This window comes from Terrapene carolina, unplaced genomic scaffold (assembly GCF_002925995.2).
Source record: "Terrapene carolina triunguis isolate 2854851 unplaced genomic scaffold, T_m_triunguis-2.0 Scaffold58, whole genome shotgun sequence".
In the NCBI taxonomy this organism is placed as follows: Eukaryota; Metazoa; Chordata; order Testudines; family Emydidae; genus Terrapene; species Terrapene triunguis.
In genome coordinates, this window is record NW_020664409.1 from 99,796,317 (window position 1) to 99,819,199 (window position 22,883).

The window sequence follows — 22,883 nt, forward strand, 5'->3', positions numbered from 1 at the left end:
TCTGCTCTGTCGAAGACTAGGGGCTGGTCTATACTTAGCCGCTAGTTCGGCGGCTGGAAATCGAACTTCCGGGTTCGATTTATCGCGTCTGGTCTGGACGCGATAAATCGAACCAGGAAGTGCTCGCCGTCGACTGCGGTACTCCAGCTCGGCGAGAGGAGTACCGCGGAGTCGACGGGGGAGCCTGCCTGCCGCGTGTGGACCGCGTCTGAACCGCGGTAAGTTCGAAGTAAGGTATGTCGACTTCAGCTACGTTATTCACGTAGCTGAAGTTGCGTACCTTACTTCGACTTGGGGGGTTAGTGTAGACCAGGCCTAGGGTTTGCTAAAGAGACTCGAGTGGGCCTGGCAGAGCTTCCCTGCTCAGAGTGTTCTGGGGCCTGATATAAGGGTAATGGGAATACATCTAACTGCCTGTAGAGATGCTTCTGCATGGGATCCAGAGACGGTGGGGAAAAAGCTCTCCCTGTTAGCCAAAGGAGCTGGAGCTACGTGAAGCAGGAGGCAGGAGCAAATTCTTAAGAGAGAATTAGGTGGCCATAAGGGGTGGAATGGATTGCTGAGTCTGGAGAATGCAGAGGCCAAGACTTTAACAGGATTCAAAAAGAACTAGATAAATTCATGAAAGATAGGTCCATCAATGGCTATTAGCCAGGATGGGCAGGGATGGTGTTCCTAGCGTTTGTTTGCCAGAAGCTGGGACTGGGCGACAGGGGATGGATCATTTGATGATTACCTGTTCTGTTCATTCCCTCTGGGGCACCTGGCATTGGCCACTGTGAGAGGACAGGATACTGGGCTAGATGGACCTTTGGTCTGACCCAGTACGGCTGTTCTTATGATTCTAACTATGAGTTAAATTGAAGGGGAGAGTAGGCATGAGTTGTGATGGTTTGGTTGAGTGGGGGAAGGAAAGAAACTTTGGCAGATTAAGACCCAGTTATGGTGACCACCACAGGAGACTACCTTTGGGAATTCATGATAACGCCACTCTGATAGATAGCAGTCGAAGGTGTACAGATAGAGACATCTTTGACAATCTGATTGATTAGAATAAAAAATTTATTTTGATTCTTACTGAATTGAAAAATTCAACAATAAATAAAATGTCAAAGTATGCGTGACCCTTCAATCTGACAGAGACTGATGAGAATAATCAATGTGCTCCAAGGAAAGAGAACTAGGAAGAAGCATCTGGAGACCAAAAAAAAAAAAGTGCTCAAGAAATTCAGTTTGGTTAAAAACAAACCAGGCAATCAAGAAGTGCTTTGGAGATTGTGCATTGGTAGCAAATGCAGTTCAAGATTTAATGTTATAGCCTTTAAAAAAAAAAAAAAAAAGACAGTTCTCAGTTCCTAGCAGGATGACAGCTGAAAATACTGGCAGTGGGAATGGAATTCTCCAGTGGCCTCTTTTGCTGCCTCTTCACTTAGAAACCAGTTGGATGATCAAAGCAAACTGGAAGTTAGATAACCAGATCGCATTGATTTTCAATTGTAGTTTGACCCCAAACTGCCAACTTCTATTACAAGCCAATGGCAGTTCGGTGCCGAACTGCCAGGAGCACCTTTGAAAGTCTTCCCCAGAAATGACTTAAATATACAGGGAATTTATCGGCAAACTTTCTCATTTACAAAAGAAATGCAAGAACAGCATTCATGTTGTACAAGTTTCTGCAAAACCCAAACACCAAAGCACAGGCGGAAAACATTACACTGCTGTTAAATCAAATTCTCAGAGTATTTTTTTAAAATCAACCATTTTGAGGGAAACAGGGTCGTTTGTTACCTGCCTGGGAAACACTGAATTATAATAATCATTAAAAAGTGGTAATATCAAAAATATGATTTAGGTGGATATGGTTCATTCTTCTACAAAGTGATTTTAGAAGAGAAGATAATTTTTGTTACAACTGCAGAATCATGCCCTTATCCTGGAAACTTGCATGAGAGTGGCTCTTTTGCCCATCTTTCTAGGACAGCAGCTCTCAATATTGGGGTTACTAACAGGTGTCAGGTTTCGAGAACTCTGACCTTCCCCTATTGCTAAAGGGAGGGTGTCATGGGTAAACGGATGGAGAGTCATGGGTGTGTGTGTGTGGGGGGGTGTCCTATTATGGAAAAGGTTGGCAGCTACTGTGAAAATGACGTGTGTGAAGCTTGTCCTTCATGTTCTGTGAATCCAGTGGGCCAACTTGTGTGTGTAAAGTTACTCACATTGGCAAGTGGTTGGAGGATGGAGGTCATAAATAGAGAGAATTGGACTGATCTTGCCATCACATTGTAAATCTGAATGTACACACACTCAGAAAAACCAGACACAGCAAAAAATGTGGGGCTGAAATCCTGGCCTTATTGAAGTCAATGGCAAAACTCCATTGACTTCAGGGGGCCAGGCTTTCACCTATGGTACTGACATAGCAGTAACTAAAACAGACACTGCCACCAAATTGGCTAATGAATGAACATGCTATTTCTTAGTTAGCTGGTATGTGTGTGTGTTTAATTACCACAGATTCCAGTCACAAAAACAAACAAACAAACAAAACCCCTAAAACAAAACAAAAACCAACAAAATAAGAAAAATATCAAACCTGCAGCTCTTTCAGAATCTGCTCCAGAGCCCACTAAAGTTCAGTGGAAAGACTGGCACTGGCTTCCCTGGGCATTGGATATGGTTCATAGATTCCTTGAATCCCATCTTCATGATATTATGAAGCAAGTGCTACCGTCCTCAAATCACCCTCCCCTCCCGATTTCATACTTTAACACATGTTTAAAATATCAATGAACAACAGAAATGAAGGTCAAATAGATTTTAGGAAGAATCTGTGTAGACAAAGTCTCCAATACAACATTTCTTATTCACCCCTTGCTGCATAGAAGTAATAATGTGAATATATACATTTGTCTAAAGACACAAATCTTTCCGAGGTCTGGATCATACTGTAGAATCAATACATAGAGGATATGCCGTGGTAGATGCCCATGCAGTTCTGTTCACTCCTATAGCTCCCATCCTTGTGCCGATACTTTCACTTAAATACATTTAAATAGATATCACCTTCTAAGTTGTAAAAAATAGAATAAAAAATTTCCTATCAACTTTTGGATTTTTTTCTCCTTTAAAAAAAAAAAAAAAGGTAAAAGTTACCTTTAAAAACTACCCTCCTCAAGTAGAACACAGGCGATGTCATTATTAGTTTAGAATACAAAATGATACCGTGTAGAGACTAAGCTTTGGTTAATTGTTTTTTTCCTATAAAAAGTTTAATTTAGGATTTTCGTCTTTAAAAAAAAATTACATCTGTTGCACCAATATAAAAGGCACTGAAAGAAAAAAAATGTCCACTGCTCTACCTTGAATGGATTCAACAAAAATTAGCATTCAGAGTATCTATCAAAAAATAAAATAAAATAAAATTATATTTAAAGAAACCCAAACAAACCAGTGGCTAAAAAGGCCATTTTGGCTGGCATTTTCAATCACAATCTTATTTTCATTTTCTTCGTCTCATTATGGCTGTGTAGGATGCTACATTAAAATATGCAGTTAACTGGAGATGAAGGATTTGAGCCAGAATTTCTCGATGTGGATTGATACATTGCCAAAGGTAGCCATTACTCCTTGCAAGTCAGGTACATCACCTTTGTCCATAATACAATGCAGAACCAGAAATGACACAGTGAAGAGAAGAGATGGTTTAAAGAAAAGATCAACAACAGAATAAGTGAACGTGTTCTTTTGAGGTAATCCTTACTACAGTGTTCATAGCCAGCCATGTTGGTGGGACATTCAGGAAGCTGTTTTCACCTCTCCTCTTCAGGGCATTCCTGCCTTATGCAAGGAAAGCACACACACATACAGTAATTCCTAGAAAATGATCCCCTAGTTTACCCTAAGAGCAAGAGGCACATCTCTCCCAGTATTTCAAGATTTCATAATTCCATACATCCCCTGTGATTCCGCACATCATTTATTCCCCATAATTGATCCTTAGGTCCCCAACGTCTCTATTCTCAAATAAGGAAATCAAGTGCAGTATGGCACCAATACTGCATGCTACTTTCATTCAATGATCGTCACAGCAGTGAGACACACTTCCTCAGCTGCAGAGTCTGATATTCAAATATAGTCAGCTCCCAAGATCATCTTCGATAAGCCACTTCAAACACTTCAGTAACTGACCCCTGCTGGAAATTGCAGCCACAAATCCCTGCCTATGGTAAGGGTCATCTGCCCTTGAAAAAACGTATTTTGTCAATAGAGGCAAGAGTCAAAGTGATATTGGACTCGAAATCCCCATCATGGACCATGGTTTTCCGAAAAGCCCCCCCGGAAGCATTGTTTTCCCAGTAATGATGCCAGTTGCCATTGCTGTCTGCTCCAAAACCGTACACGTCCACCTAACGAGAGAGAATGAAAAATGTTACATCCTGAAAGACTTTGCCTTTGGCTTGGTGTGTTCTTAATTGACATTTTGAGGAAACTCTAGTGATTCTCAACCTTTTCTGCACTGCTCTTATTTATAACTGATGTTGTGGTAGCTCCTAGGCACATCAGTCATGGACCAGGACACAGTTGTGCTAGGTTCTGTACAAACAGGGGGGAAAAAGACAGTCCCAGCCCCAAAGAGCTTTCAATCTAAGGAAATCAAACTGGGACCTCCTTTTCCATACCTGAGTCCTCCTGGAACCCCTCTCCGCCTAGCCAGGACTTCCCTGCCACTTAGCAACATTGAAAGAACTGGGTGGTCATGACAGCCTAAACCAGTTTTTGACCCCAGGAGTCATGAGCCCTAGGTGGAAAATCCCTTCTCTGCTGAATGAAGACCTCAAAGACAGGAGAAATTTTTGGCCCCTCTCTACCATATTTAATTGGGCTTTTCCAAATGACAACTCTTGTCTAGTCACATTTAGATGCCTACCTATCCAGAGCGCCGGCTGCACGTGCATCAATACCCAAAGGCATGATGGGTACTTTATTGGCACTATGGTCAAATCCTACAACTCTTACTCAGTCCTTAGTTAAGTATTGATGTGAGGGGGAGTTAGACTGAGTGCCGACTTCAGGACTCCGCCCTATGGACATTTTACCCCCTAATAAGTGCTCTGCGCTGCATTGGTTCTGTAGGACAACAACAATATTTCATAGCAGGTTAAGGTTATTCTTCTGTGGGTTTGGATTTCCTTCATAAACATATTTCCAAGAAAGAAACATATCTTGCAAGAAAGAGACAAACAACTCCACTGACATTTTGCAGGCTGCATCTCATCCCAGGCTAGAATTTTTGGCCCGCCGCCTCCCCAGCTGCTAGGGATAGGGGCAGAGAGAACTGGAGCCTCCTCTCTCTCCCCCCCGCCCCCAGCATGGGCGGTGGGTGAACCGCCAGCCAGGGGATGCTGGCCCCCAGCTGGCCTCGCCCCACTGTCTGAGGACCTCCCTCCTTCCCCCACCGGAGCCCCACTCCTCCCTGCAGCTGCCAGCCCCCAACCTCGGCGCATAGGGCGGGTGGTGCGTATCCCCCCCAGGCCCCGAGCAAAGGGCAGGCGGCGCGCGCCCCCCTGGCTCCTGACCACAGGGCGGGCAGTCCCAGTGCCTCCAGCCTCGCCCCCACAACCGAGCGCCGGGCGGGGCCCCCAGCACTGGGTGGCCCCAGCCACCCTAGCCCTAGCACGCAGCTTCCCTGAAGAGGAACGATCTGCTTGGGCTGGGGCCAAGGGCAAAGAGGGCTTCGGGGAGGAGTGTGGGCAGGGCCACGCCAGGCTGTTTGTGGAGGCACAGCCTTCCCCAGTCTATACAACGCACTGCCCATGCCCCCTGCATGTTTCCAACTGCATAATACAGGCTAGAGAATTTCACCCAGTAATTCCTGTAGTGGAGGGAATTGTCCCCACTGTATAAACTCCCAGGCCCAGAAAGCAAAAGGTACTGCTGGGAAACTGGCCATCTGCCATACACAGAAGGGGCATATGGATTACATGAGATCAAGCTGGCTGAGGACTTCTTGTGTTTAATTGGACTTCTCTGAAATGCACTTCAAACCCTAATGCTTAATCATGTTTTTTTTAATTTTGTTTAAGAATTCATTTATATTTGCGACTGTTTCCATGTTATCTCCGACTCTGGGTCAAAGACACCTTTTGTCTAACAGCTGAAATCATAAACGCTGAAGGAAACTTGAAGTAAGAGGAAGCAAAGATGGAAAGAGGCCAACGAAGATGAACAAATGATCTAGGGCTCTCATGTTAGCATCTGCTACAATTACAGCCCTTGACCCCAACATAGTATCAGTGTACACTGAAGCGAGGAATGGAACAGTTTGCTCTTTACCTCATCACACAGGTGGAGTGCAAATATCACTGACAGAATGCCTGTCGAGGGGTATCTTCCATGATTCTGCAGCCAGTGGTCATAAACATATTTGATAAAAACTGGGTGATAGACCAGGATCTGTGGAGAATCGGAGAGTTGCGTTCATAGTTCGTAAGAAACAGTGGCTGTTCCCTAACAGGACAGTTAGGGTGGGTGGGGAGAAAAATTGACCCTAGCTGAGGATCCGGGCCTGGACTTCTATTCCTGGCTCAGCTTCAGTCTCACTGTGTGGTTCTGAGCAAGTTCCTGAACCTCTGTTTTTGTACAGCACCAATCACACTCACCTGCCTCACAGGGGAATTATGGGGCAGATTAATACGTACATAGCACATTGAGGTCCCTGGCTGGAAAGTTCCAAAGAGCAGCAAGTGTTATAACTCCTGGTTCTATGCATTGCCCCAAATCCTTCCCTCAGAGCAGAGTCTCAGCAGAGGTGTGCTTGGCAAGTCCTCAAGACCATCATCCCCCATTCCCGGGCTGCACTGGCAGACTCAGGCCTAGAACAGTCCCTGGACAGTCCGTTCCCCTTCCCTGTGGGGCCGCTCCTCATTCAGAGCAGAGTGGAAAGGCAACATCCACTCCTCACACCTCCATCATCTGCAATGCTGGCTAAGGCTAGGGTTTTCCATTCCAGCCCCGCTTGGCCCTCCCATGCCGAGTTTGTGATGGGAGCTACAGCAAGGTTAATTGCTGATATCTCTGTGTAATATCTTCTCACTGGGTGTTTTACATTTTTCATGGTGGGGGAGGAAGTCTATTTCTACACCGATGCGCTGAGCTGCTGCTGTTCTCTCTGCCAGGACACGCCACACAGCCTCGGCCCAGGCTTAATCTGCCTCAGCACCCTTTGTCATTCCTTTCCTGAAACCCTCACTGCCTTGCTGGAGAAATCATGTCACTTCCTTCCCAACTCCATGCCATGTTCTTGGAGGATGCAACTCTGACCGGGGCTATTAAGGCTAGGCAATGCCAAGGTGCTGGATGGCTTGGCACATCAATTAAAAGCCACTTGGGATGACTTCTGACTTTGCCAGCTACGCCCAGGGCCTGTGTTCTATAATAATGGTAGCTTAGCGCCTTCTCTTAGAGCATCTCAAAAGAGCTTTACAGATGTGAGGGTTCATGAATGACAGATAGGGACCTACTGTATCATCATTTCCCCCTGGTTTACAGCGGGAGAACGGAGGCAGAGGGATTTGCCTTAGATCACACCTGAAGTCTGTGGCAGCTCCCAGGTCTCCTGACTCATAGTGCTTTAACCACTAGATTATGCTTCCCGGCATGTTTCTTAAGGTGTGCCCTACATTTTAGCAGTGATGGGACCATGAATAATCGGCATACCTAAAACAGATTCACTGTATTTTTTTAATTTAAATATGTGACAAAAAATCAAATACACACATGGGATCAAATTCAAGAACCTCTAGCCGCTTCTGTCTATAATGGGGAACAGTGCCCAAGGAGGAGACAGTTCACGGCACTGGAAGATTCAGTCTCCACCTACTCTGCAGGAAAGGAATGTTTGTTACAAAACCCCATCCATTCCCTTAGGGCAGCTGGAATTTTAAGGCTCCAAGACTGTACTTGTAGTTTTAGGGAGAGACTTTCAGAAGTGCCTAAGGGGTTTAGGAGCACAAGTTCTATTCACTTCAATGGCACTCGTGCACCTCAACTGCTTTGGTGCTTCTGAAAGTCTCCTGCTTAAAGGACTCCAAAGGCTTGCAATGGCTATCTGAAAATAAAAGTTTGATTCTCTCCCTGCCTTTAATTACTCCCCACAACCCATTGCATGCTACCTAAGCTTTTCTGTAGTGGATCTGGAACACACAATAACAGACTAAATCAATGATCTGTGGGGGCTGGAATCCTCCTCCAGCAGTAGTCCTAAGTCAGAGGTAGGTGAAATGACCCATTGTTCACCTGTGAAATCATGCAGTATTCATGCCCTGAAGCATGAAACATCTGTTTGACCTCTTTATGGTAAGTGAATTCCTCAGGCTGACTATGCTCTGTAGGCCTGATCCAATGGCCATTGAAATCATTAGGAGTTTTTCATTAACTTCATCCTCTGATTTGTTTAAAGTTTACCTGTCTTCCTCTTGTGCATACAAAGAAAGAGTTCCCTAGAATAGCAGTTCTCAGTGGGGCGGGGCGCTCTCCTGGGGAGGCATACCAAACTTTCTGGGGTGGGAGGGCTGCGATCCTTCCTACTCACTCACGGGGTTGCAATGCCACTTCCTGAAATTTTGCCTCTCTGCCCCTCTGTCATGGTGGAGGGGCAGCTGGGCCAAATTTCACTGAGTGGCATTACAAACTGGATCACGGGGTCACAACCCCCACTAGCACTCTTCAATGCTGAAATCGAGAAATACTGCCTGAAAAGTCTGTGAATAACAAGGTACGTGCTTTTGAAAGGTTTCCTGGCCTATGCACTGTTAGACCGCCAACTCAAATGACTGATTTATTTAAAGTAGAATCCCCTTTATTGGAATCAATATATTAAATGGCCCCAGTTCCATCTAGAGCACATTGGAAAGTCTCATTGTATAAGACCGGGGCTTCAAGTTAAAAAAAAAGTTGGGGGGAGTGATGGAAAAAAGATTGAGAACTCCTGTCCTAGAAAATGAGAATCATGCCTTGAGTTCAAGCAATTTAATTAAAAAAAGAAAAAAGCATGCACAATTGCTGACGGAAAACTAAACATTGTATATCTTGTTCAATGTTTACAGCAGTGCTATTCTAAGACTTTATTCTATGTCAAGGAGAAACATAGAAATTGTTGCATAGGATCAAACCAATAGGCCAGATGGTTCTGATCAGTACCAGAGGAAGCTATAAAACCTTCATAATGGGCAGAAATGGTTAGTTAGTGCTGAACCACAAGGCTGTAAATTTTTAGCCCAGCTAAAAATGTAACCGTGGGTATTTTTATTACTTTCGTAATTACTTGCAGACTTCTTTGGATCCTCCCAAGCTATTTGTCCCAAGAATATCTTGTGGCAGCAATTTCCGCAGGATGATTAACAAACAGAATAAACCAACAGACACAACTCACCTTGTCTCTTTTTACTTTGATTTTACGGGGAACTGGAACATATGTGCTGTTAAAGAAAAAAATACCCAGATTAGTAAAAGTCAAATGAAAGGTGCATTTTAAAGTAAAAAAGAAAAAAAGAGTATATTCTTAAAAAAAAATATCAGGAAGAGGTTAAAATAAGAATAATTGACTGAAAATAATAAATATAACAAATTCATGGAAAATATGCTACCATTTCAACATATCATTGAAAAATGACCACACAGAAATGAATCAGACCTTAACCGCGGAGTTTTGTTTTCAGCCTAATGCATGGCTGGCATACATTTCACCACTAGGGGGAGACTCCCTCCCTCTTAATCGTTCTGTATAAGGATTCATTACTTTGAGCGGATGCATAGAGGTATTATTCAGTTGCTACTAATAGAAAGGCAGTTACCGCCCACACCACCACTCACAGTACCTGGCCCCATCCCACATGCCCTCAGAACACTGTCCCTCCCCTCTCAAACAGCTGGGAAGAATCAGAAGTTGCCAGTAGCTGCTAATGTAAAGTTCTTGGTGGCTAGATCTTACAGTTGTGCTTGCGAGTCCCTGGGCTTGGTGAAGGCCAGAGTCCTGTGTTCAAAAAGAAAAGCCTGATTTCCTCTACATCCCAGGCACAAGCCATTCTGGTATAATACTACTGGTCACATGTGTGCAGGGATCCCAAAACACACACACTTAAAGTGTCCGTGCGTTTTCTTGAAGAGCACTGGTTTCATTTTTGTTCATAATGCACCCTAAACTACGCTCGATCCTTGCTGTAAAACATAACAAGACAGATCCTCACTCTAAAGAGCTCACCATCTGAACAAACCACCAAGGAGGGAAAGGAAAGCACCGCAAGATTCCTATTGGTTGGATCTAAATGTTTAGAGTTTATTTTTAACTCTTTTTTATTATTAGGTATATTTTTAACTCCTTCCTAGTTTTAACTCATGCCTACATTAATCTGCTTATCTAGCCCTTCTCTATTATCCTTTGTTGCTGTTTCTTACATCTGGGCTATACTTAAAACTTAGGTCAACATAGCTTCGGCGTTCAGGGGCGTGAAAAATCCAGTGCTTCCGTCCACCCGGCTACCGTCGCTTGGGGAGGTGCTGCTCCTACCATGATGGAAACACCCCTTCCATTGGTGTAGGCTGCACTCACCCTATGGAGTTATGCTGATATAGTTATGGTGCCATAACTATCTGCTGCTATAGTCCCAGTAGTGTGGACAGTTACCACAGTCAACAGAGGAAGTCTTGGTGGTTTCAGGTCATATTCGGGACTGTGAAGGCAAGAGTGCTCCTTTGCTGGAAGTTGCAAGAGTCGGCAGGTGAATGAGTGAGGGGAACGAAGAGAATGGACTTTGGGAGACGGGGCAGATCAGTGGGCATGAACTAGTGATCGTCAAATGTTCCTGCATTCCGAGGGCCTCTCATCTACTCCAGATCTTGCACGGCCGGGTGACTATATGCACCCTGGCAGAAAGGAAAGCGAGAGCACCTAAAGTCCAGATGGGAGAGAGACAAATCACAACTAAGGGAGGAATCGCCAAAGGAGGGCACGAATTGGGTCTGAAGGAGAGAGCGTTCAAATTGAATATGGGGCTTTTTCAGCCCCAGCGTTACTGGCCTGTAGCAAAGCCTTCAGGCTGAACCACACAAGCTAGTAGGCATAAGCTGATCTGAGGGAGGAATGAGGAATGGAATCAGGAGGCAGCAGGGATCCAGTTACACCAGCTGAGACACAAAAAGTGCTGCCCTGACAATCCGACAGTGGGGCCTGAGCTGGGGCCAGGGCTGTTGAAACAAAGCCACGTGGGCAGCTTACCACTGATTCTCTTTACCATATTTTCATCGAGTGGCACAGTGGCTGCACAGAAGCCTCTTGTGTCCAGACTCGCTCTCAGTTTGACTGGCAGCTCAGGGAGATTGATACCCATGCTGCAGCCAGCCCCTATGTATGGGCAGCTTGGCAAGGGCGGGCCTTGCGGTCTGTCTGCAAAGCAGGGCCTCGTCTGTTTTAAAACACAACCAAAGGCACCTCCAGTTGCTGCTTTTGTTTGGTTTATTATTCCATAAGTGCTTGTTTGGCTGATGATGTTCTGCAAAGTGCTGGGATACGTTCTATGAATGAATAAACAATACATGATTTACTCCTGCCTCAAAGCCTATTATTTAACGAGGCAGATTAGAGGATTCCATTGTGTTTTATAATAATCAGTACAAAGCTGCAGACAGAGGGCCAGACCGTGAACTCAGTCACTCTGGTGTAAATCGGGAGTAATGCTAGTGATTTGACTCCACTGATTTGAAAAGGTGTAACTAAGAACCTGATCTAAATTATTTGAAAGATTCCTGTTGACTTCCATAGGCTCTGGTTCAGGACTTCAGAGCAGAATTTCTCACAGATTGTTATTATCCATAGAGTTATTTGGGCGGGAGTGGGGGAGGGGGGAGAGAGGGAAATGAACCTGAGGAAAAAAGTCAAAGATGGGTTTCTTCTGCCTGTTTTAAAAATGTACCAATTTTTTGTTTTTCAAAAATTTTCTGCAGTTTTTAATTGCATTTTTAATTAATTAATTTGCCTAAACCAATCACAATTTTCAAAAGCGACGTTCTCCACCCCCCCTCCACCCCCCCTTTTCCAGTTTTGAAAATTTTGGATTTTCAAAATCCCCAGCATGTGACATTGTCTCTCAAGCAAGAGTGGGATTAGGAAAAAAAAAATCAAAAAATAGGAAACTGCGAAAAAAGAAAGGGTTTCTGAAAAAAAAAAAAACAAAAACTGACTTTCATTTTTGGAAAAAGGCCAGATTTGGGATTTTTTTAGAAATAGATTTCCTTAGCAACATTTCAAACAGCTCTGATCATCAGTGGGTGAAGATATTCATGTAAATCTCCACTTTTCCTTTCTGCTTTAGGCACTGCGGTTGAGCAAAGGGCTAAAACGTTTCAAAACACTTTTCCCAGAAGGGAAATAGCTTGACACAGACTTGCTCTCTGCATGCACAGGGACATCATCAATGATGGGTGCTGTGGGGCAAACACCCTAAGTCATGATTTATAACCAGGATATCACTTCCTACTTAAGAAAAATGGGAAGTGCACAGTTCCGTAGAAAAACCCATGCCCAGGGACGGGCCAGTGAATGCTAGTTGATAAGCAAAAGATAAGTCGGTTTTATGTGTATTCATAGTTCAGTGTTGACAAAGAACAGTCACTGAAGTACAGTTTAATTGCCACCTTAAAGACTGCTTGTGATGTGACACATTTTTACTACAAGTTAACGTGTGATGAATCATAGCTAAGGCACCAAAGTGGAACATGAAGCAGGGATGCTTTCACTATACAGTACAACCACAAGCTTCTTTCATGCGTCAACTTTCAACAAGGGCTTGTCTACACTGCAAAGTTGTCGACAAAACTTTTGTCTTTCACGGGTACTTAAAAAAGCCCCCCCGCGAAAGACAAAAGTTTTGCTGACGCAAGTGGCAGTGTGAATGCGGCTTTGCCGACATAGCTAACGCCGCTCGTGGGGCTGGAAGAATTTAATCGGCAAAAGTGCCGACAAAGAGCGTTTACACACGCTGACTTTTAGCAACCAGGCTGTGTCGACACAGCCTTGTCCCTAAAAGCTGTGTGGTGTAGACAAGCCCCAACTAACTGTTGTTCCAGTGAAAAATTTCCCCCTCCACCCAGGGTTAGTTCAGCAGATGTTCAGAGGCAGCCCTTGCCCCTTCGCCAAGCTCTTCTGCAGCGATCATCAAGTGGATGGGAGGGTGAGAGGTAGCTGCTGGAGCAGTGGGGGTGGACACAAAGTTCTGGTCCAGCTTTCCCCACCTGGCATCTCTTCCTCTCCATTTGTTTATCAAACGAAGAAGAAAGAACACAGATCTTTTCATCTCCAATCCCCTTCACAGGAGAGTCCCAGCACGTGAAAGGGAGAACTGCCCCTCTCTCAGTGTTCCTGTGCTGTCTTCTGAAGGCCCATGTACACAGCCACTCTGGAGCCTCTGCTTGCTGCCTCTCAGCAGCCTGGCCAAGCGATGGGGGATGTGGGCCTTTAATCTACTCCCCAGGGCTTTCCCGCAGTGGACTCAACTGGAGTTCCTCTGGGTCTCCTCCGGAATGCTCAGGTCCTACTCAGCATGTGCACTTACAGGGCCTGCTCCCAAGTGACCCACGCCCAGCTGAGCCACCTGTGGGGTTAGAGCCCCTCCTGGCAGACAGCAGCAGGGGAGTCAGGGACCGAGGCAGTCCATCCTCTCTTGCTTAAGCTACACCATGAGCTTAGCCCACCGGTGCAAGTCTGCTCTGACAGCACCATGACACGGCATCTTTGCCTACCCACATCTGGTCAATAGTCTCCTTGGGCCGCAGGTTTCTTTCTGAGCTACGAGGAGCAGGTCCCTTGTTCACCAGGAAGGAGGAAAACAAGGTGGTTCTGAGCCCTTTTCCTCTGCTCTGTTTATCTAACCTCTGGAATCTGCCTGAGTCACACAGCTGGAGACAAATTACCGGTAATTCTGTGCAGAGTCAAGACCACTCCTCTTTGCCACTCCCTGGGACTAACTTCTTGGTCCGCCAGCTGTCAGCCACAGATCTAGGAAGATCTTGAGCAAACAGTTTGCTTTATACAGACTGCTTCAGAATGGGAGACAATACCCCACCAGGAAATGAAATCACACAAGGAATCTAACACTAGGTTTGCTTTATGTGCTGGGGAGAAGGGAAGGAAGGAGAGGACAGAACTGAGGGATTGGGAGTTGGAGGAAGAGAGAAAGACTGTGAAGAAGCTCTCCCTTTTATAATTACTCTGACAATCCCTCATTATTATTGCTGAACTTTTCAAATACAGTGATACTGGGGATATAACCTGATCTCTGATACATGCATGCAAATCTATTCCAAACTCTACAAGCATTAAACCAATTAACCCTCCCCAGACTCCTGTGGAGGAAGTAGGCTACTTAAGAGATCACTGTCCATGTTTTACAGATGGGGAAAACTGAGGTAGACCAATTAAATGACTTGACCAAATGGGCTCATTAGGTACTAGGTAGCTTTGGTTCTTTTTCTGCCTCTGGTGTTCATGTGCCGTGTGACCTTGATGAAGTCCCCAGCCTCTCTATGCCTCGGTTTCCTCATCTGTAAAATGGGGATAATGATTGCAGAAGTGCTTAGCAGGATGGATCACACAGTACATGAGTCTCGCTGGTGGGATTAGGAGCCAGATGCCACTTGTCAGCTCCATGCTGGAAGAATGGATAATGAAGGACCCACTGGAGGTCCCTCCAACCAGCCAGTTCTATCTTCAACTATGACCAATAGAAGCCTCGTGTATCTGAAGGCTAAAAAATACAGTTTCCACTCATTTCCTCCACAAACTCCACCTTAGAGGAGAGAGGTGAGCAGCCAAAATGAGTCATTGTCCCAGAAACCAGGTCAAGAAGACAGCAATCAAAATGGAAACTGACTAGGACACTGGTGATTTAGAGCAGCAGCAAACATTCTCTACCATTTCTCCAGTTTTGCTGTGCACGGGACAAAGAGGAGTCTGTTCTGAACGCCCGCACCACACAATGCGCCCAAAAGTCAAACTGTTACCAGAAAACAAAACGCAGCAGGGCCAAATTCTGCTCCTGAGTGTGCCTGCAGAACTGGAATCCTCTGATGCACAGGTAGAGGTGGAATTTAGATCAATGCTGCGCTTTTGGCCTCGTCTCTCTTGTGCTGTGGTTACACTTTGTGCTAATACACTAGTGTGACCCAGAGAACCCCTCAATGCCAAATGGCAAAGGATTCAATGCTTGGTAACAGAAACTCTCTATCAGGTCTGACAAACTCACTACATTTAACACACTGCTTTCATAGTATTTATCCACAAAGGGTTGTGTAAGGTGGCTAACGGAAGCTTTCATCACATGGGGTAATGTACTTAGGGGTGATATTTAAGGAGTTATGTACATGTGCGGAAGATACGTTCAGAGGCAGAGTTGGCAAACAAGTTTTCTGTTAGAGTAGGATGTTTATTGACCTGTCTCAGTTCATCTGAAAGTTAAGCCAAACACAATGGGATCTACATTTGCATTCCAAATCAACACAAGGCTATGAAGTCAACACGGCGACTAAACCCACAGTCTTGTCCCGGGGGTGCAAACACAATTTTGCGGTATAAGAGAAAAGACAAAGGACGTCTGTGTTATCCATTTACGAGAAAACCCCTTGAAAGGTCGGGGTAGTCATGAAAACCTGGATCCTGGTTACGACTGACAACCAGCAGCTCTGTCAAAGACTGAATCCTTGGGAGAGAATCTACTCTATAAACAGGAAAGGTAACCATCGGTAAGTGTAGACCTAGGACTGCATTTTAAGTTTTGTTTTATACGTGTAATCAATTCTGCTTCCAATATTCATGCTCACCCACTCATTTGAATTTTTGAATCTTTGCTCTTGGTTGATAAATGTATTATTGTTTCTATTATAAATACTTCTTAGTGCTGGGGCAGGAAGTGTGAATCCCCCATTGATTCAAACAAGCTGGTGTGTATACCGTTCCCTTGGGAACAGCGAACCTGGCAGTTCCTGTGAGTGTCCAATGACAGGGGCCGGATACCAGAGAGGGATGGTTCTGAGGCGTTCCAGGACTGGGGTGCACCAAGTGTGAACCTGCCAGGCAAAGTAAGGGCTGGCAGAGCCCTGAGGAGAGTTCTTGAGTGACCGAAGGCTTGGCAGTGTCAGGGAGCCGATTCCCAGTTACCACCTGGACTCCCTCATACTGGAGGCTAGGGGGTAACAAGGTGACTCACAATCCTGGGCCCCCCAAGAAAGCGTCACAATGATGACACAGCTGCTATGTCCCCCATTCAGCTTGAGCACCTGTCGGCCTCAGCTTTACTTACAAGTTTATGGTGCCCGTGGTGAGCGCGCTGACAATCCAGCGCAGGTCCAGCGTTTTGAAGGGGATCACAATCATGCTGACATTTTCCGCCAGGTCTCGGAAGCTCTCGGGGTAAACTAAGTGGTGAGTGGTTTTGCTTCCGACGTCCGATTCAAACCCGGCAGTTGGAGCGCGATTCATTCTGCAACCCAGAAAGGAGAGAGAGAAAAAAAAATCAAGAGGAGAATTGTTTCCCAAACTTACTAGCTGGGGTGTGCGGAGAATACAGTTACTGGGCAGGGTCCTCATCTCCATTAAGGGTATGTCTGCTCTGCAATCAGAAGGTGTGATTGCAGCCTGTGTAGATATACCTGTGTTAGCTTTAATCAAGCTAGATCAAAGCTAGCTAGAGCAATGAAGTCAAGGCTAGCCCCGCCCACCCAGGACCCTTTCATGGCCGCTATCCTAAGGCTCCCTTAACTGCCCTGACACGATAAAAGGCTCAAAATTACATTAGCCAAGGGTTAAGAGGCCTTAGTGTAAATGGAAGTAGGCCCTTAGTTTCTAATCCACTGAAACATGGAAGTGTATGTAAGGAATTGTAGCGTCGAGGTAAAAAGTGATCTCATTTTAAATGAAGTCATATGTAGGACCGTGAGAAACAGTAGGCCTCAAAGTCAGGTCAAAGGGCTTTTACAAACACAGGGCAGGACTCTGCCACCCTTCGTGGCAATGACTCGTGCCTTACTCCAGGAGTAGTTCCACTGATTTCAGTAGGACTACTCACAGATTAAGATACTGCTCCGTGTGAGCCAGGTAGGCACATAGCAAGCTACCGTGAGCGGTCCGTTACAGCAGTGCAATCCGCTCTCAGTGACACTGTTGTAACCAATGCACCAGGATCAAATATTGATTGAGTGGCTCCCACAACACTCCCATGAGGAGGGCAACTCTCATCCCCATTTTACAGATGAGGAAACTGAGGCTCAAATTGGTTAAGGGACATGTCGAAAGTTGCACTGTGAGTAAATGTCGGAGCCTGGACTAAAACTCAAGTTCCCTAGCTCCCAGTCACATGCGCTAACCAATGGATCATGCCATTCAGCTCCTCACACACACAAATGACAGCTCTGATATGGAGGATGCCGACCATGACATTCCATCTTTCACACTCATCCTTTACTGTTACCAAAAATAAGCCCCAAGCAAGATAAAAAACTCAGCTGGCTTTAGGCTGTTTCGCAAACTTCATAACCAACCTGGGATCAGAGAAAGGCGGTTTGAGCCTTGAGAGAATCGGATCTGCTGGAGGGTCTAGTAGTTTCAGTGGGAGTCTGGGGCTTCATTTGAACCCAGATCACAGCCAGACTCCAGGGTCTCAACACAAACCCACTGGGATTGAAACCAAAGAAAACATCTCCACGAACTGCCACTGTCAGCCTCAGCCAGCCATTCGTAGAGCCCCCATTGTGTCCAGCAAGAGCTGTTTGCATATCTAAGGGTAGAACAGGGCCCAATCAATCATTCTGATTGGAAGGGAACTCTCAAGGTGAGCTGGGCTCTGCTTGTGCTTTGAGTTCTTCACCCTGAAAGTAGCACTTTCCGGTGGGTCTCAAGGCCGAGCTAGTGAATTACAATGTATGTATTCTGACACCAGGGTCAAAATTATCTACAGATAATTTAAAGAGTCTCTAGATCTTTCCTTTCAGGTTTTTCAGGTGACAAATTCAGTGTTGCCATTTGTCCATAGAAGAGCTCAAGTTTTCCCAGGCCTGACTTGTATGCTGAAAATCTAGAGCCAAATTCTGCAAGCCTTTCCCTCACAGGTAGCTCCACTGAAGCCAACGGTGTTGCTGTAGCAGCAAGTCAAGAAGAGTTTGGCCTTTAGCTTACAGGACAATGGAAGCTGAATTTAGTTTATGTTCAACAACATATTGTTACCACGTCATGAGGCTGGCCTTTCTGTTGGAGCACTGAGTCAATATGTGAGAACATCGGCTCACCGTGGGGGGATGAATCATCATCATGCATTGATGCAACATCATGGCATGGGGATGCAAATGTCAGAATGGGGTGGGTTTTTTTTTTATTTTGTTCCTATTAGGACAGGATGAAAAGGTGACAACTTTCACAGCATAAGGCTCAAGGCTAAGCTTAAAGCCGCACTGCTCATCATAGCAGGGGGTTGCTAGCGTGTATTGCTCTGGTGTTGAGTAAAGCTCATGAAAGCACCGGAGTAGAGATCACAGACAAAAGGACCCATTTTCAAAACCACATACAGTCTCCTCAGGGCAGGTCTTCACTACTCGCTGGATCGGCAGGTAATGATCAATCTATCGGGGGTCGATTTATCGCGTCTAGTGTAGATGCGATAAAATCGATCCCCAATCGCGCTCCCCGTCGACTCTGGAGGTCGACTCCGGAACTCCAGCTCGCGAGAGGCGGAAGCGGAGTCGATGGGGGAGCGGCAGCGGTCGACTCGCCGCCGTCCTCACGGCCAGGTAAGTTGACCTAAGATACGCCGACTTCAGCTACGTCAGTGGTTCCCAAACTTTAACAACCTGTGAACCCCTTTCACTAAAATATCAAGTCTCGCGAACCCCCTCCTAAAAATGAATATTCCCAGGGATTTTCTCCTTTACCCGAGTAGAAATTATAAAAGCAGTGATCTGGGAAATATAAAATATGTTTTTATGACATGCTTATTACACACTATTTATTATTAATTATTATTTATCATTACGGTATTTTTATTACATTATGAAAACAGCAACACTCTTCTGAGATCTCACTTTCGTAGCTTGTATCTCTTTGAATACGCCTGTTTATAAGACAAGGCTCCTATGTTTCATCAAGGAGTATCAGATGTGAAACAGCAGGAAGGTATTTAAGAAGCAAATTCAAAGAGTTCCTCCTACACAAGCATTCAGGCCTTGAGCAGTCCAGGCAAACAACACACATTAGACTAGCTGCCTATTTAATTTTAAAAACAGCAAAAAATATCCACCTCCCTTTCCATTTCTTATAAGGAGTCTTGAAGTTTGATAGAGATGCTTGCTTTGATCTGCTTAGCTCTTGGGAGTCCAGGGGCTCTGGGCTGCTGGCCCCGTGCTGCCCAGGGTTCCTAGGGACAGCTCTGTCTGCCATTAGGGAATTGTTTCCTGAGAACTCCCTGTAACATTTTGCAAACCCCTAGGGGTTCACGAACCCCAGTTTGGGAACCACTGAGCTACTCTATTCACGTAGCTGAAATTGTGTATCTTAGGTCGACCCCCCCCGCTAGTGTAGACCTGGGCTCACTCCCAAGGATGTAAGCAGTAAGGTCTCAAAGCAGGGATAAACATCTGTGTGTCTTATTCCCTAGCTACCGTTAAAAAAAAGCCTCAGAAGCTAAAGAGGCCAGCAGCCGTATCAGATTGTACTGTATCCCACAGGGTTAGCAGCAACATGCCAGAGAGCAGGTGGATGGGAGAACTCCCGCCAGCCAGATACTTCTGGTGCAGACAATTCCATAGGCAGGACTCTTTTCTCTGAGCTGGTACTGAACCAGTGCCCCCGAATAGTGCGAGAACTCACTGTGCTGGTTGAGATTTAAACAAAGCTTCTGACCACTGTGGCGGCTGAATCCCCCATGGCAAGTTTTGCAAAGATCAGGTTATTCAACCCAGATATCCAGGCTAAATTCCAATTGGGGAAGTTCCATTCTGCCTCACTAAAAGGACCCCTGCACTTTCAGTTGGACACGATGGTCATCATTTGCTACTTGAGAGGACTAGTGATGCTGCTCACTGTAACACAACTGGTGTTGTCTAGTTGCTTCCTGTCCTACCTGGGGTTTTACTGTCCACTATAGAACAGCTACTTCATTCCACTGCAAAAGTAGCGGCATGTCAGTAGTGAAGTGATTTCTGGGTAGAGAATATACCAGAGTAAAAGCGAGCGGAATTTGGCCTTTTATATCAGTGTAAGTTTGTAAAAGTCACTTTGGGAGCCCAACTATCAGCAGTAAAAGCAAATATCACATTTATTTAAAATCTCTGGTTTTTAAATGAAGAATCGGAAACACAATTATACGAAGCCCATCATCATTTAAAGCAGGCACAAGGCCAGGTTAGGACAGTTAACACATGGGGCCAAATTCCACCCTGGTCAAACTAGCTCAGTTATGCTAGTGGAGTGATGCTAAGGATGCATTTGGCCAGCTAGGGGCCTGATCCTGCAAGGAGCAGAGTACTTTCAACTCCCATTGATTTCACTGGGAATTGAGGGTGTTCAGCATCAGTGCAGGATTTGCTCCTCCGTTTTGTTCAGAGAGGGACACTAATTCCCAGTTCTGATCTTGAGGGAGAAGTAATGTGCTAGTTGCTAAGGGCCCAATCCCACTCCCATGGAAGTCAACTCAAGTACTGACAATTACTTCAGTGGGATTTTGCTCAGGACCCAAGCACTGGATTCTGCTCTGATGTGTATCCCCCTGCAGCCCTGTAAAGCAATGCAGAATTTGGCCCTACAAATGCTGACAAATGTTAAATAACTGAGTCAATCAGGAGGTTCAGGATCCCTGAGTCTCTTCTGTACTCACCTGAGCACAAAGTCGTGGGCATCGATATCTTGGCCGTATTGAGATTGCCTAAGGTTTCCGGAGTTCCCCACGACGGCACACCTTCTGCACTGGGAGGCGTCTCTCTCCAGCAGCTGCTCCCCGTCACCGGGAATGATCTCAAACAATTCCTTGATAGTGTCGTTGATATTTTTAGGATTGCTCTCTCCTTGCAATTTCTGTTGGGAAGAACAGGGTCACTCGGGTCACAAACACAGAAGGCTTTTATCAAAGCAGGGTGTTGCTCACTTCTCCCTGATGCTCGTCTGTGCTCATTGACAGCACTGATGGCATTCCCTGCAAGACGTGCTGCAACAGTTCTCAGGCTGGGGGGAATCAAGTGACGGAAGCCTCCGTCCCACACATGTTTTAACCTGATTTTCTCCTCTTTTCACTTGCCTCCCCACCCCCTTACTCTCATCTGCCAACAGTGTGACATGTGACAATGGCACATCCCCTTCAATTCAGTGCCTCCAGCACTGAATTCAGTAGGACACACGTGCCTCTGGTTTCCCAGAGCCTAAGTCTCCCTCCGCTATAGCTCCTTGACATCCCTCTCATGCTGTGCTGAGGGCAGATCAGCACTTTTCCAGGGCACTATCTCCAGCTATGGTGGGCTGTGGAGGAGCCAGCTGGTAGCTGGGGGAGGGGGAAGCCACCATCAGTTAGAGCAGCCCCCAGAGCAACCCAGAATCCTGGAGGTGCAACGCTACCTTCCCTCTGCACCTGGGCAGCACCTGCTGACACAACAGAAGCTGGTCCATCAGCTCTGCCATTCTCTGGGGAGGTTCGTTAGTGGGTGATCTGGTGCGGTTCCCCTATTCTGAGAAGGGTAGGATTTTAGAGGGGTGTGTGTGTGGGGGGGAAACCATGCTAAGGTTGTGCCCCCCTTATTTGGGGCCCTGCTCTGCAAGAACTACTAGCTCAGCAGCAAACAGGTGGCAGGGAACGCATGGCTGGGCCCAAAAGTACTGCTGCTGTGAAGATCCTCCAGTGCTCTCTTCCTATGGCCTAAGTTCACAGTTCAGATTTTGAGACATTACCGTCCGCTTCCCTCAGAGCTGTTCAAGTGCCACTATCCCATACACAGATGTACCTTTGCCGTTTTAATTTGCATGGCAAAATTTTACCCCCCTGTCCATACAACATTCTGAAATGAAAATCTAGACAGGGTATCTGCACTGGGACTGTTTACCTTAGCGGAGCAGAGTAAGAGGGGATCTGATAAAGGTACACAAAGTAATGAAGGTGGCAAATTCGTAACTGATAAAAGGAAATACCTTTTCACACAACACAGAACTGATCTGAGGAACTTATAGCCACAAGATTTCATTGAGGCTAAGAGCTTAGCAGGAGGACTCAAAAGAGATTAGACCTTTATATGGACAATTAGAATTTCCACACTTACAGCAAAGATTAAAATAAGTGTTTTGGAAAGGAGCTAAATGTTCATGCATCAGGCACTCAGACAACCTCTAAATAAAGGGGGTCAGGAAGTAACTTTCTCTGGGGGCAGGTTATTCCACAACTTCCTTCTGTGGGGTTCTTATACCTTCCTCTGCAGCAGCTGGTACTGACCACTGTTGGAGATATGATACTGGCTAAGTCTGAGCCAGTCTGGCATGTTCTGTGTTTTCCCCTGGACATATTTTCTCTCTGGCTACACTAATATTCCCTGCAGTATTTCAGTGTAAAAAATGTAAACTTGCACAACTCACTCATAGACTCATAGACTTTAAGGTCAGAAGGGACCATTATGATCATCTAGTCTGACCTCCCGCATGATGCAGGCCACAAAAGCTGACCCACCGACTCCTGGAATAATTCTCTCCCCTGACTCAGCTGTTGAAGTCCCCAAATCATGATTTAAAGACTTCAAGTCGCAGAGAATCCTCCAGCCAGCGACCCCTGCCCCATGCTGCGGAGGAAGGCAAAAAACCTCCAGGGCCTTTGCCAATC

The 22,883-nt window shown here is 45.7% G+C and overlaps 1 protein-coding gene across 1 annotated transcript; it reads right to left on the reverse strand.

Moving 5' to 3' along the window:
* Window positions 1-1,053: 1,053 nt before the first annotated feature.
* On the reverse strand, window positions 1,054-22,548 carry ST3GAL1 (ST3 beta-galactoside alpha-2,3-sialyltransferase 1). Its single transcript, XM_024212783.2, has 6 exons — window positions 22,477-22,548; window positions 20,907-21,103; window positions 16,347-16,526; window positions 9,431-9,476; window positions 6,334-6,453; window positions 1,054-4,406 (listed from the first exon to the last, which is right to left on the reverse strand). Exons 1-6 carry the CDS (start codon window positions 22,546-22,548, stop codon window positions 4,233-4,235), a joined length of 789 nt encoding a protein of 262 aa, XP_024068551.2. The 3' UTR covers window positions 1,054-4,232.
* Window positions 22,549-22,883: the final 335 nt, after the last annotated feature.